Source organism: Dermacentor silvarum, chromosome 8 (genome assembly GCF_013339745.2).
Source record: "Dermacentor silvarum isolate Dsil-2018 chromosome 8, BIME_Dsil_1.4, whole genome shotgun sequence".
NCBI classification, from domain to species: domain Eukaryota; kingdom Metazoa; phylum Arthropoda; class Arachnida; order Ixodida; family Ixodidae; genus Dermacentor; species Dermacentor silvarum.
Window position 1 is genome coordinate 30,711,306 of NC_051161.1, and position 13,168 is coordinate 30,724,473.

Genomic DNA, 13,168 nt, shown 5'->3' on the forward strand with positions numbered 1-13,168 from the left:
CAGCGTGTGGGGCATGATGCCATTGGAAGCATACTGGGCAATTTTAATAGGTGATAACCCAAACGTGCTGTCATTCTCTACTAAAGGCTATGCGAAGTGAACCTATGCTTTGCTCTGGTGGTGTCATAGGCATCGTATACTGGTGTCACCCGCCTGCTTGATTTTGTTTTGGTTCCCTGTTGCCGTCTTAAAACACTACGAATTACGAAAACGTGTCTCGACTTGCTCTGGCCCCACCAACTTGACGTGTCAGCCTCTCGTGCCACAACGATTCGCGCTGAGTGGGCACGTCAAAACTTCCCGCCAAGATTCACCACTTGAAGAAGCTACTGACTTGGTAAAAATTCATGGAGCGCAAACATAAGCTTGCCGAATATGCAAGACGACAACACACGTACGTCTTGAGCCCCACTATCTCGCCATGCGTTGGTGTCTCATGCTGCAACGATTCGTACAATGGTTCGCATTAGGTAGGTGTCAACTACAGTTGAGTCTGCCAAATTTTATTGCGATAGCAATTATATGGACACTCCAAAGCAGATTTCTGCCGTCGGCGTCGCCGTCGCCGTGAGGTTCCGTATGACGTCAATGGAGATGAAATCATCGCCGCGCGCCGCCGAACGCTGTGTGTGCGAGTGAAAGGGCGCGAGGGACGCGCGCTTTCACGGGGAGTGAACGCACAGCGGAGAACAAACGCGTTCTGTGCCGTGCTCCCTTAAGGGCTGCAGAAGTAGGCGTCTCTTTCCTCCTTTACAATCACCATATATGTAGAGCAAACGCGCCTTCTTCTGACGCACGAAGGGCCGTGGGGGGGGGGAGGGAAGGGAGGGGACGTTTAGCTGCGGCACCAAGTGCCTATTTATATCAGAGGCTCCGGCAACAGTCACCAACGCCGCACGCATTTTGTGCGAACGCGGGCAAAACGCCGACGGCGTCGACAACAGTTATGCGTGTTGCCGGTGCTGCTGCATGTCCAAGTTTATACAGCTGATAAAGCTACTATCATTACTCCGTATAGCTCTTTAAAAATTTGCTATCGCAATTGATGCTTCGCCTTTCAGGTGAAACTGCGACAACTTTTTAACACGAAAGTGTTTTATGCCGGGGTCCACCAAGACTTCACTGACGTATTTCCGTCACGGAAATACGTCATAGAACATAATACGAAGAAAGAAACCAGAAGAAAAAGTTCCACAAACATGCAAAATTTGGAAATCGAACCCACGACCTCTCGGTCCGCGACGATAGATCGCCGAGCGTTTAACCCATTGCGCCACAAACGCATTTGCAGAGAGCTACACAGACGCGCCTTATATATCTAAAGCCCAGACCACACGTACGCTTGCAAACGCGCGCAAGCTCGCGTCCGCACGCCCACGCATGCGCAGACGGTGCGTCACGGCTCGTACGCGTCGAAACGCGGCGCGATCTCGGTGATCAGCTCCTCTCAGTTATCGCGCGCCTGGGCTGCCTCGCTGCCTCGCGTCGGCGCGCCTGGCTACGCAGCGACGGCGCGGTACATTAAACTCTCAGTTAAGCAGAAATATATCATGCAAGAAAGTGCTTCTTCTTCACTTTTCGTGCTGATCTAACAGCTCCAAAAAGATAACAATTACGTTTATAGATATCGAAGCATTTTGAAGCACTTTGAAGCATTTTGAAGCATTTTGATACGAAGTGGCGTCTGCCAAGGTGTAAACAAGTGAAGCCAGTGGCGCGCGCTGTCGCGCGTATTTGTGGATGCAAACCGCCATTCCTCGCTAGGCGCGGCAACCGCAAGGCGCGTAGACGCGAGCTTACGCGCGTCCGCAAGCGTACGTGTGGTCTGGGCTTAACACTCCTCCGTGTACCCGCGCTCTTGCTCGGGGCGGTGCCGCCGCCTACGAGCAGAAAAGAGAAGTACTGCATTATGACACTAACGCGCACCGACAGTGAACGCTTCGGTGGTCTCAGCACTACGACGCCTCGATGCCAGCATTCGAAGGGACGCTGGCATCAAGAAGCACTACCAACGCCACCTAGGTGGCGTTCACCGTACTCAGCACAGCGGAGCATGGCCTCCGCAATTAGCTCTGAAAATGTTTCTGAAGTTGATCGCGGAGGCTGCAATTACGACGCGCTGTACGCGCTGATTTGACTCGGTGACGATTCAGTTACGTGCTTTGTCTTGCGCGTTGTATTAGTGTGTCAGTTACGTGCTTCGTCTTTCGCGTTGTGCTAGCGTGTGCAGCGTAGTGCAGCTTCCATATGCACGACGGTTGCTCATGGTCATCGACGTTGGTAGTCGTGATGGAGGAGACGTGCCACCAGGCGTCAGCGTGGGTGCATCAACGCCTAAGGGCGCTTTAGCCACAAAACACCAATAGACATTATATATCAATGTGCAATAAACATTACACTACTTCTGTGAAGACACGTTTCACTTTCGTGTTCTATACCGATTCCTATATAAGAGGGATCAACCACATTTTTTTAGTGACTTCTGATCGTACGTTTTCCCAATTAGTATGTTGCGTTTTTTTTTTTTTTTGTGTATGAATGAGGTTCTACTGTATCTAGAAATATACTACTGGACAGTAAGTGCAAGCTTTGCAAATTTTACGTCCTTACTGTTCCTATCATTCCCAGAACAGTTACTAGGCCAGGTCATTTTTCAGCACTGCTGATGTTTTTAAGCTTGCCAACCATTTCTTTTTTTCAGCTGTTTAAGAAGAATTATCCTGATCTGAAGCTCGTGCTTGCTTCTCCCGTGACTGAAAAACCTACTGCTTTGCTTCCATTTGTTGAGTAAGTGAGCAGATCTGTAAATTTTGGGTATCGAGTCATGGCATTTTATGTGTGTGGCGGCAGAGCACACAGGTTTCATCAGCTGAAGAAAAATGTAATGTAGGTAACAGGTTTGATTGTTTTCCTTAAAATTTTAGCACAAGCTGTCTTTTAGCACAAACCTTGGTCTAGCAATGTGTAGAATATTACTCGAATTGTCTTGCATAGAGGCAAGTCTGGTACATTGAATGTTCAGTGGCAATTGCTTTGGAAACACACGGCTTTCCAATTAATTCAGTGCACAAATATGTGTTGCTGATTACAAAAATGCTTACCTAGAGCACTTGTAATTGTTCGATATGAAAAGAATCCCCAGCCAGATCTTGTGAGGCCGAGCACTAAGGTGAGAGGGCTGGTGCTTTGATGTGCACTCTCTTCTCTTGTGCCGAGGGTCAGAGGTCACGTGATCTAGCTACTCAGTTGAGCTACAGCACATTGGAATGGTAAAGGGAGCTGTAACATAGAATGTTAGCTTGCAAAGGGTGGCTGCGTGATATCCTAAGAAGTGGTGCTCGCGGCCATTCAATGAACTCTGTTCATGTGTGTTTTTGGGTGTGTAACACTGCACTTGTTTACTTATTTACTTAGTAAGTGAATGTTTACTGCACTTTATGCTGCCCATAAATGTATGAGCTTTACTTGGTGGGTTCTGGTACCTTGCTTTCACTGTCAATGTTTTGCCTTTCAGGTGAAACAGCAATTTTTTTTTTACATGTTTTTTAATTGGTGCCTGACTATTCACACTGTATTTAAACTTTCGCAGTATTGTTGTGTTAGCAGAATCATGTACAAAAGTGCTCCATGTTTCTTAAATAGCACCAACTCCAGCTGGGACAGAGCCCAGCATAAGTCATCTTAGCATTATTTTGTCCCTCTGTTAACATAGTTCGATGGGGCTTATGCTTATAAACTTTATGAAAGGATTGCCTAAAGAACTGTACTTCTGTGAAACCTGCAAAAGTTGGTATGGCATACATGCTAGTGGAACGCGCAATGATTCACTTAACACAAAAGAAGAGGAACACACACACACAGACATAGTGCTTAGTGAATGTGTGTGAAGTGACTATTGTCACTGTGTATTGGTATGCATTTGTACATGCAGTTTTTTTTTCCCTTAGGGTTGTGGACATGCTGATATTCTTGACACACCGCAAGTCACCAGAATCTCCATGCAGAATAACACTGCCATCCACGAGATCAATCCTTCAGGATGAGAATAATGACTTGGTGAGTTTTAACATTCACTGTTGCCTCAATAAATTTCCAAGAAAGCAAGAGGGATATATAATTAGCTTGTTTAACAGTAAAAAAAAATTGTGCAGCGTGATATGCTTGGGTAAAGGAATGGCGTTACTTAAAGATGCCCCTGAAACACTTTTTGAACAAAGAAAACATTGTTGATCTGTTAACGAGGCTCCTGTGAACATGTGAGCCATATATTATTGTGCAGCATGCAGCAGGGAATTTACAATTTCGTGTCGAAAGCAGTGAACAATCGCTTGCTCTCGCATCCGCAATCTCATCATCGAAAGCATTTGGCCCACCAACGTTATTGGCTGGTTTCATGATCACAAGGACATTGTCAGTAATACATAATTGCTAATTTTGAGTTAAATAAATTGAAAATATATATGTCTGTGATCTCAAAAAGACAGAAAAATCATTTCATCTTTGCAATGCACATGGCCTCTGAGATGGCAGCATCATGCCGCATAGCGTAGTCTACCGCGGCCACCATAGGGGGCCGCAATGATCCCTTTTGCCAGTGCAACATCAATTTTCAGCTGGGTCTTCGCCCTCTTGGTTTCTCCGCCGTGTAGCTTCCAGTGCTCTAGTGGAGATGAAAAGAGAGAGAAAGCCGGGAATTGGTGTGATAACTCCACAGTTAAAGGATTCGAAAAAGGTTTGCAGCATGAGATTATGAGACAACGTACCTTAATAGTGAGGCCATTGTATGATTAGTAGAAGTGTTTCAGCGCCCCTTTAATATAGATGATGGCCTAAAGCTGAAGACTGCAATATATTGAAGAAATAAAATTTAGTTGGTGAAAGTTCCTTCTTCCCATGTAAAATGCGGAACTGTATACACTTCTCTTTATCTCAAGCAGGTTGGGATGGAAAGTGCCCTAATTATATTATGGGTGCTTGTTCTTATGACAGGCAGCATCGGCTCTTTTCATGCAAGCCTTTGGGGACAAGAAACATCAGCCAATGATGTGTTTCTCACTTAACTTTGCAACGCTGAAGTTTGTTGTGAAAGACAACAGAACTGAATTCGGTGCTCCATGTGAAAAAGAAACCTGGGTCAACTACTATGAGGTAAGAGCAATGCATGTCCACAGCATCTCGCTGACATGTTATTTTATTTCAGACATGTCCTCGCTCTGGAATCTTTGAAGGCTTCTTCACTGGATTCAAGACCATGGTGCAGTTTTCAGACAAGACAGTTTGGACATACGAGGACGAACACACAGTGTCCTGGAAAGTGAGTGCGCAATTATTAAAACAATACTTTCGGTCCGGTTGTGCTAGGATGATTACCTCATAGCAGCTTTGCTACACTTGTTAATTATGTTGCATACCATTCACATGCAGTGCTGTACCTTTCTTTTATTATTTATTTATTTTTTCTTTATTTTTATTTCTGGTAGTGCCTATGCAATAGGGCCTCTCATCGTCAATGCTAGACTATTGTTGGGCTATTTGCATGCTTATAAAGACTGATGCTGGTCATTCAACTACATTTTCATGCAGGAATATGCTTGCTTAAGAAATTTCAGAGGCACATTACATTGAAAAAGATAAAAACAGTGTGAGCGTATATAAGGGACATTTCGGTTGCCCATTAGAATGTGCTAATTGGAGGGTCGACCAGGTGCTGCAAAATTAGCAGTTGAAAATATGACTTTGAAGCTTCATGTGCATTATCTCTGTGTATATTCACACAAGGCGCAAGAGGCACCTGCAGGTATCTGAAATTTCCAGAATGATATCGCCAATTCTATAGTGTAAGAGTTATCTAATTGGATTGTGCGCACAAACGTGAATGGTAAAGTAAATTCTCGAACATATGTGAGCACTAGCGATTATGCTGAAGCTTGTAGTCATGTAGAAATAGCCGGCGCACTTGGCCATAGGTTGAATTTCAACAGCTGTGCATGTCATTATGTTGTGCTGTGAGTGTTAGTACTTGTTTTTCTGGGCACAAATTTGCCCAATATAGATTCCTGACTCAGTGTTGCACTGTCTGGTCCTTCATCATCATTAAAACAGTGACAATATGTTGTCCTTTCACGAAATAATAAAAATAGTCGGTAATGGTGCTTGTCCTGTTTCAGTCCATTTTCTGCTGCTGTTTATTGTGCTACAATTCTCTTTGACCATCATTACAGCAAGAAGTTTGTAGACAGTGCTCCTATCCAAATGTGACACCTAGAGCAAATATCAGTTTCGCAATATTCACTTTCAAAAGATGCGCGCTGCTGATTGTTGCTTCAAACTGTGTTCTCTGTTACAGCTGCTGTCCTATCTGCAGTCCAACCCAATGACATGCGTAGCCGCTTTCAACCTTGACTATGAAGACCGAAGAGGCGTTTGTCGGCAGCCTTACTCCAGGCTTGCCAGGCTCAGCAATGCTCTTGGTAGGGTTGATCTGTGAATGAGCTTAGAATGGAAAAAATATATATAAAAAAAACTATCAGTCTGACATGCCTGTCTCTCTTATTTGGTAGTGTTTTGTGCTGTCTTCTTAATAAATATATTGGCAAAGTAGAAACAGTAGTGCAAGCAAAAATGTGTTATTGCTTTTAGACAAACTCCACACTGAAGAGTCATACAAAGGTAAAACCATTTCCCATCAATAATGCATCCAAAATAAAGCCACTCTGTAAAATTAATTTTAATCTCTTATACTTTTTTTTTTTTTTTGCATCCTAGCATCACAATTCAAGGACACGCTTGGTAAGGTGTTTCTTATGTTACGTATTTCTTGACATCTGGAATATATGCTAACTGCTGTACTGGTGGTTCTTTTGCTTGATATAGCACGAGTTCAGCACTTTTGACTGAAACCAAGCAACAAAAATCATTCAGAGTTTGTTCTCATATTAGATTGGCATGGTAGCACACATTACAAACCACATGGGCAATTATGTTCATGAATTGCACAAATTTAGTTCTCACTTTGCAGACTAAAGCATAAAAGCTGCACCTCTTAGTCATAACGTGCTTGCAATAATGAGAAGTATTAAGCACAGCGAGAGGCTTTTCTAATGAGCTACTGTGGGAACCCAAGCACTTAACACTTATTGTGATGAAGTCAACTTTTTTCTGTAGTAAACTTGTTGCTACTTGCAGTTCAGTGAAATCTTGTTGATATGATTCTGCATGATACGTTTTTTGTTAATTTCCCGATCAGTCTCTTATAGCAGCAATGTATTTCGGATAATGCAATTTTCGGAGGATACGTTTTATTTTCCGGTTCCCGTGAAGATCGTATCAACGAGATTCCACTGTATTTGTTCCATTGTTGAAGTATAGGTCTTGTTGCATCACCCAGACTGAGCTTTGTGTGTTCACAGTCTAAGAAAATTAATTGACAAGCAATAAATTGTTATGCATCATATTTTATAGATATAGCTGAAAAACAGGAAGACAAAATTATTACAACAAGCATGAACAGTTTCAGTGGCCAGAAATGCTGAAAGCAGCATTTTCATAATGTAAATTTTTTCTTTATTAACTCTCCAATGGGAAAAAAGGCCTTGGGTTTTTGAGAACACGTGTATGCTCACTGTAGCCGTTCCACTTCAGTGATGTGTGACGCACAAGTACATCTTGCAGTCAAGCCAGCTACTTCTGAAATTTCGACCAAGCCTGGTGATTTTACAGCCAAAAGTGAACTTGCCACAACTACAGCCATTCCCAACAAGGAATCTGCAGCCAGTTTAAATCACACGGTTGTGATAAACCCTGCTGACCGAGGACATGTTGGAATCCCAAATACAAGTGGTGAGAATAATATAATTTATAGTAATGTAACATGAGTAACGCTGACATGTGCATTACATGTCAGCATTAATCTACGAACATACGGGGGTTACACTTACCAGCAAACCCAAGTTCCAATGCTGTGAAATTAACAAACAGGTTTAAATACAATCAACTTGCAGTGTTTCAAATAACTCATTAAATATTACTTCCATTAACTAAAAACATGCAAAAAATGTGCTGTGTAAGTGTGTTCATTGTAGACGATATATATGTAGACTTCATATATATCATTTATAGTGTTGTAGAATGAAACATAAAAATGCACCTTGTACAGTGAAATCTTAACAAGACAAACATGAAATGATCTAGGGTGTGTCTTACTGAAATTTCATCCTGAAGGAAATAGTGTTTTGGCTGTTGGGGCTGCTGTGCGATAAAGCAAAGAAAAAGTTGTTTCTTAAGAATTGCTCTTCGTCTACCATATATCGGTTAGGCTTAAATCAATCAGGCTCTTCTGTCAACGTATAAGCTGTGCATTTAAAAAATCCAAAGTTGCAAAACAAGGGCAAAAGTATTGGGTGCTACGAAGCATTTGCTCCATTGAAAAATTTGTAAAGGACGTTGGGTGATGTCTAAGAATCTCATAGAATATATCTAGAATTCAAAAGTGGCATATGTAAAAGGTCCCAAGTATGTTTTTTTAATAGTATTTACTTAAATAAAGCATCACTGTGACAGCATCTAAGAGAGAGAAAAGGCAAGAAATGTACATGTGTGAGAAAGAAAGCAAATAAAGTGACAAATCATCGTAAATACAATACAATACAGTATACAATATAGTTTTATTCGCCCGTTTTTTCATACACGTGAATCTGCTGGTCAGCCTAAGCACCTAGCGCTTGTCGGCTGAGCTGGCAGCTGGTGGATACATCAGCGGTTACAAGGCTCAATGATACACAAAAAATCAGCTAGCAGGATCCCGTCCTGCGCGACATAAAAAGAAATAAAAATAAAGAAAGGAATCAAAAAATGTAAAAGCAAGTATAAATTGACAAGCTGTGACAGGTAGACTAGATACATGACGTAAGAGTAAACATGGAACAGATCATGACCCTAGAGCCAGACAGAATTGTCATTCTTGCATTGTTTCTAAGCACCACTTTCTTATCTGTTTCACCAGTGTTCTTCTTTTTACGATATTGCATAAATCGTCACTGAGATCGTTAAATACAGCTGGGACATATTACTTCCTCGTTTTTTTACCATAGTTTGTGAAAACTCTTGGCTTAACGTATCTCTGTTTTCCTTAGTGTCACTTCTTTGTGGACAGCTACCCTGAAATCACTTGCAAAATAGTGTCGCAGAACCACTGAAAACCGAAACATTTCCCTTACCTTGAGTATACCTAGTTTAGAGTACTTTTCTTTTGCGGAAGCCATGTGTAAGACTGTTCCATAAGATAAACTATTTACTATTCGTTTAATAAGCTTATTAATCGTTTGCCTTTTGTGTTCTGAGCATGTGCCATATAATGTTATTCCATAGCGCAAAACAGACTCCACTAATGCTTTGTATATTGTAATTCTTAAATTGAGAGGACATTTCCCACGCAAATCATAAATTAAAGCTGCCATAGTTCGTAACCTTTTGCGCAAGTGTTCCACATGATTATTCCAAGTTAGGTGTTCGTCCAAAAAAAGACCCAAGTATTTTACTACTGAATCAGTCTGCAGGGGTTCACATTCACAAGTGCCGCAGGTAGATTTGTGCAAGTATAAGGGCCGGTCGAGGCTTACATGTTTGTGTGAATTTCGGAAACATAAAAATTTGGTTTTATGAGGATTGACAAAAATACAATTTTTCCCAAACCACTCCATGATTTTATGTATATCTTCTTGAAGGTGTGCGCATCCTCTCTCATATTCCGCGGTACCTAGAATAAGTGCGGTGTCATCTGCATATTGGAATATGTTGGAATTCAGTTGTAAATTGCCCAAGTCAGTGACATAAATGTTAAAAAGTATTGGTCCCAATGTGCTACCTTGCAGTACACCGTATTTTATTACTTTATAGCTACTGTATTCATTATCAATTCTAACGCACTGTAATTGATTGGAAAAATAGTTAGCAAAGAACCTGCAGAAGGAATATGCAGAATGCAGAAGGAATATGCAAGTTAACGTTGCTACAAAGAATTTGTGACAATCAGTAATGTGTAAAAGGCACTCTCCAATATTTGTACATTGCCATGCCAATATTAGCGAGACACTTCACTATTTTGCTGCTTTAGTGGCTCTCTCATGGAAATAATATCCAGTGGGCTAGGTAACCTTGAAACCACTTAAGCAATATTTAAAAATGGCTATTTTAAAACATGGAGCCAGTATTGAAAGTGGAGCAAACATTTTATGATAAAATTTTTTTTTAATCAAAAGATATTTTTATTTCTTTATTTTCAGTATTTTTAATTAGCAGTATAATATCAGTACAATTTTGCTGGGAATGCTAGCAAAAACACGAGACCTTTCACTACACACATTGCTGTAAATTATAGCCCTTGTACACTTTTAGTTTTTTTATTCTTTCCACATTCATATTTGGAAAAATTGATGTATAACTTCTAACAAATGTTGATAATTTCTTTGTTTGGAAAGTGAAGTAAGAATAGTGTGTTCTTGCATTTTATTTTCCAGGTTCGTTGGTCTGCATCCTATCAACTGCCCCAGAAGGATTCCCATACGACCTGTGCACGCACCTAATCTTTAAAGACATCTCGTACGACTCAAACAAGAATGTTATCAAGGCTATAAAAGGTGAGTGACTCTTCACTTCAGGAGGAGTAGTGACGACTTGCATTTGGGGATAACTTCTCACGTGGCTTGTAAATGCAAAAAGTTTAAAATGCTGAGTTGAGAGAAGTTCCAAATGGGCAGAACATACAGTTCAGTATATGCAAGGAATTCAGTTTTGGGGATTCTTGTAAAAGGCTGCAGCAGCTGCAGAAACAGCATTGGTCCAATTATCACATAGCCAGTCAGACACATTATGTATTAGTAACTTGAAAGTGTTAGCTCACAATAGTAAAAAACAAAGGTCTATAACCTACCCTTTTGTCTGTTTACATTATGCTTAAATTACAAGGTGATTGCTAACCAAGCAATTCATCTAGTAAAAACCTCCTAATGATGTGCTTTGAAATGTCAAGCACCAAAGTTCATAGTTGGCTCAATGTCATGAGCAGACGTGCAAGCATTCCTGGAAGCACTGTGCTGAACATTGTGCCTGTTGGATTGGTGCACGTTCATGTTCGAATCCACGAACATAAGGAAAGAGGAAAACGGCCCTTGCTCATTGAACTCTGAGGTAATTTAATGAAAAAGCTGAGAGTAACTACTGATCAGGGTATTTCAATGGAAGAGATATGTGCCAAGGGTGTCTCCTGAGTAAAATGCAAGCATGCTTTGAAAACCCCTAGTGCTCTGCTTAAGTAATGCAAGTGCTTTCTTTCCTTCAGCGACTGAGCTCCTGGCATTCTTACGCGTGGCAAGGAAGTCATCAGCCACCACGGCCATCTTGGTAAATGCAGCAGAAAGTGGCCTTATGGAGCCCTTACATGTGAATGTCGTTAAGAGATTCGCACAGAGATTGAGCATGTGGCTTCGTGAACGGGCAGTACATGGTGCAGCCCTATTTTCATCCCTTTATGCTGACATCAAAGCCTATGATTATGTTGTGCTGGTAAGGTTGACTGATTTTACTACTTTGTACTTATGGTGTGGCAGTGTGAAGACTGTAGCGCTACAAGTTTTTATTGGGACCTCATTTGCAGACAGTTTGGCGTCATTTTCAAGCTCGGGCTTCTTTGAGACTCAAGCTTATAGCTGGAATCTACTTTGAGCACTTCAAGTCTGCTTCATCCTTACAGTCATTGAGCAGGTTTGTGCAAAATTTCTATCACACAGCTGGATGGTTGTCAAACTTGATACAATGGAACCTTGTTGATATGATTGTGTGTAATACGTTTTTCAGGATGACACCTTTTTTTTTTTTCTTTTCCTGATAATACGATTTGGTTGGATAATACGTTGGATGATATGATTTTTGGATGATGCGCTTTATTTTTCAGTTCCCGTGAAGATCGTATCGAGATTCCACTGTAATTATGTAATCTCGTTTTTCACAGTGATTGTGATGCAGATCTGCTTTAGTTTATTGATGATGGCTACAATAGGTGACGTGTTGGATGAGAAGGGAAGCTTAATTGTCCAGATGTGCAGTCCTCACAGCCTGTCTGCAAAGTGAGAAATGTCTGTTGCTTAGCCTTGTCAATTATAAAGAGCTTTATGTTGTAGTGCTCCTGACATTGTTTTACTTATTCTTGGGCTTCCAATAAAATTTTCTCTTATTAGTCAGTGCTACATTCATTTAGTCCTCTTCATTGTCCTTTGTTGTTTCGCGCTGTTTTTGCAAGTAGGGAGTACCAACACAGTTTTTTGTGCTGCTCTTAATGCTTTTGTTTATTCCCCTAATGAACATGGCAATTGCAATTTGGCACTTCATTTTGAAATTTTTAGTCAGAATTGTTCTGCACAGGCACTGATTAACACTTATTTGCAACAATAATAGTATTGTGAAGTTGTTCACCTTTCACAGCGGCATTGATTCACATTTCTGATAGCTAACAAGGAAATCACATAAAGAGACCTGCCAACCTCATAATTTGAGAAATACATGCACCCAAACAAAAAAAACAAGAACTAAAGTTTGGTGAAAGTTACTTAACCCTTTCAGACGCTATGTACACAATTGTGTACACAAAGATAGTGCGTCATCAGCAAAAGCATTGATAAAAGTAAGGATATTTACAATGTGTCTCGCACATCTTGAAACGTTTCTTATTGAAATAGTGCTGCAAGTTTGAATTGCACAGGAAAATAGTTGTAGGAAAACAAGTATGAAGGTAGATGGTTGGGTATTTTGCTTGGTGTGAGTATGTCATTGTATGTAGCGGGTTCACTTCCTCCATTGTTTTTAGCAATGTGTTGCACCAGTCATAATTTTTGAGGGGCTGGATAGGTGCTTTTCAAGCCTGCTTGACATGAAATAGTTGATGTTTGCATATCTGATGTTCCTGCAGTGAGTTTTGCATGGAGTCTACATTCTGTAAACTTGACATAACTCACTAAAGAACTAGAAGCTCTTAATCTATTCTGCAGCTGTAAGCCTTTTATGATTCGGAAGCTGTAAGAAATGTGGTGAAAGTAAGTTTTTAATCAACAAAACTAATTGGTGTCTGAAAGGGTTAAGATTGTTTCATTACTCGAGACATGAACTGTTTATTAAAAAT

The 13,168-nt window shown here is 40.9% G+C and overlaps 1 protein-coding gene across 1 annotated transcript in view; it reads left to right on the top strand.

Annotated features, from left to right (window-relative positions):
• LOC119462047 (uncharacterized) overlaps positions 1-13,168 on the top strand; it is a 99,811-nt gene that overhangs the window by 80,763 nt on the left and 5,880 nt on the right. Inside the window, exons 63-73 of the mRNA XM_049672403.1 lie at positions 2,702-2,787; positions 3,948-4,056; positions 4,990-5,148; positions 5,201-5,314; positions 6,347-6,470; positions 6,640-6,669; positions 6,766-6,789; positions 7,672-7,839; positions 10,515-10,634; positions 11,336-11,559; positions 11,651-11,757. Of these exons, the coding sequence (XP_049528360.1) occupies positions 2,702-2,787; positions 3,948-4,056; positions 4,990-5,148; positions 5,201-5,314; positions 6,347-6,470; positions 6,640-6,669; positions 6,766-6,789; positions 7,672-7,839; positions 10,515-10,634; positions 11,336-11,559; positions 11,651-11,757 (1,265 nt within the window). The remainder of the gene's footprint in view (positions 1-2,701; positions 2,788-3,947; positions 4,057-4,989; positions 5,149-5,200; positions 5,315-6,346; positions 6,471-6,639; positions 6,670-6,765; positions 6,790-7,671; positions 7,840-10,514; positions 10,635-11,335; positions 11,560-11,650; positions 11,758-13,168) is intronic.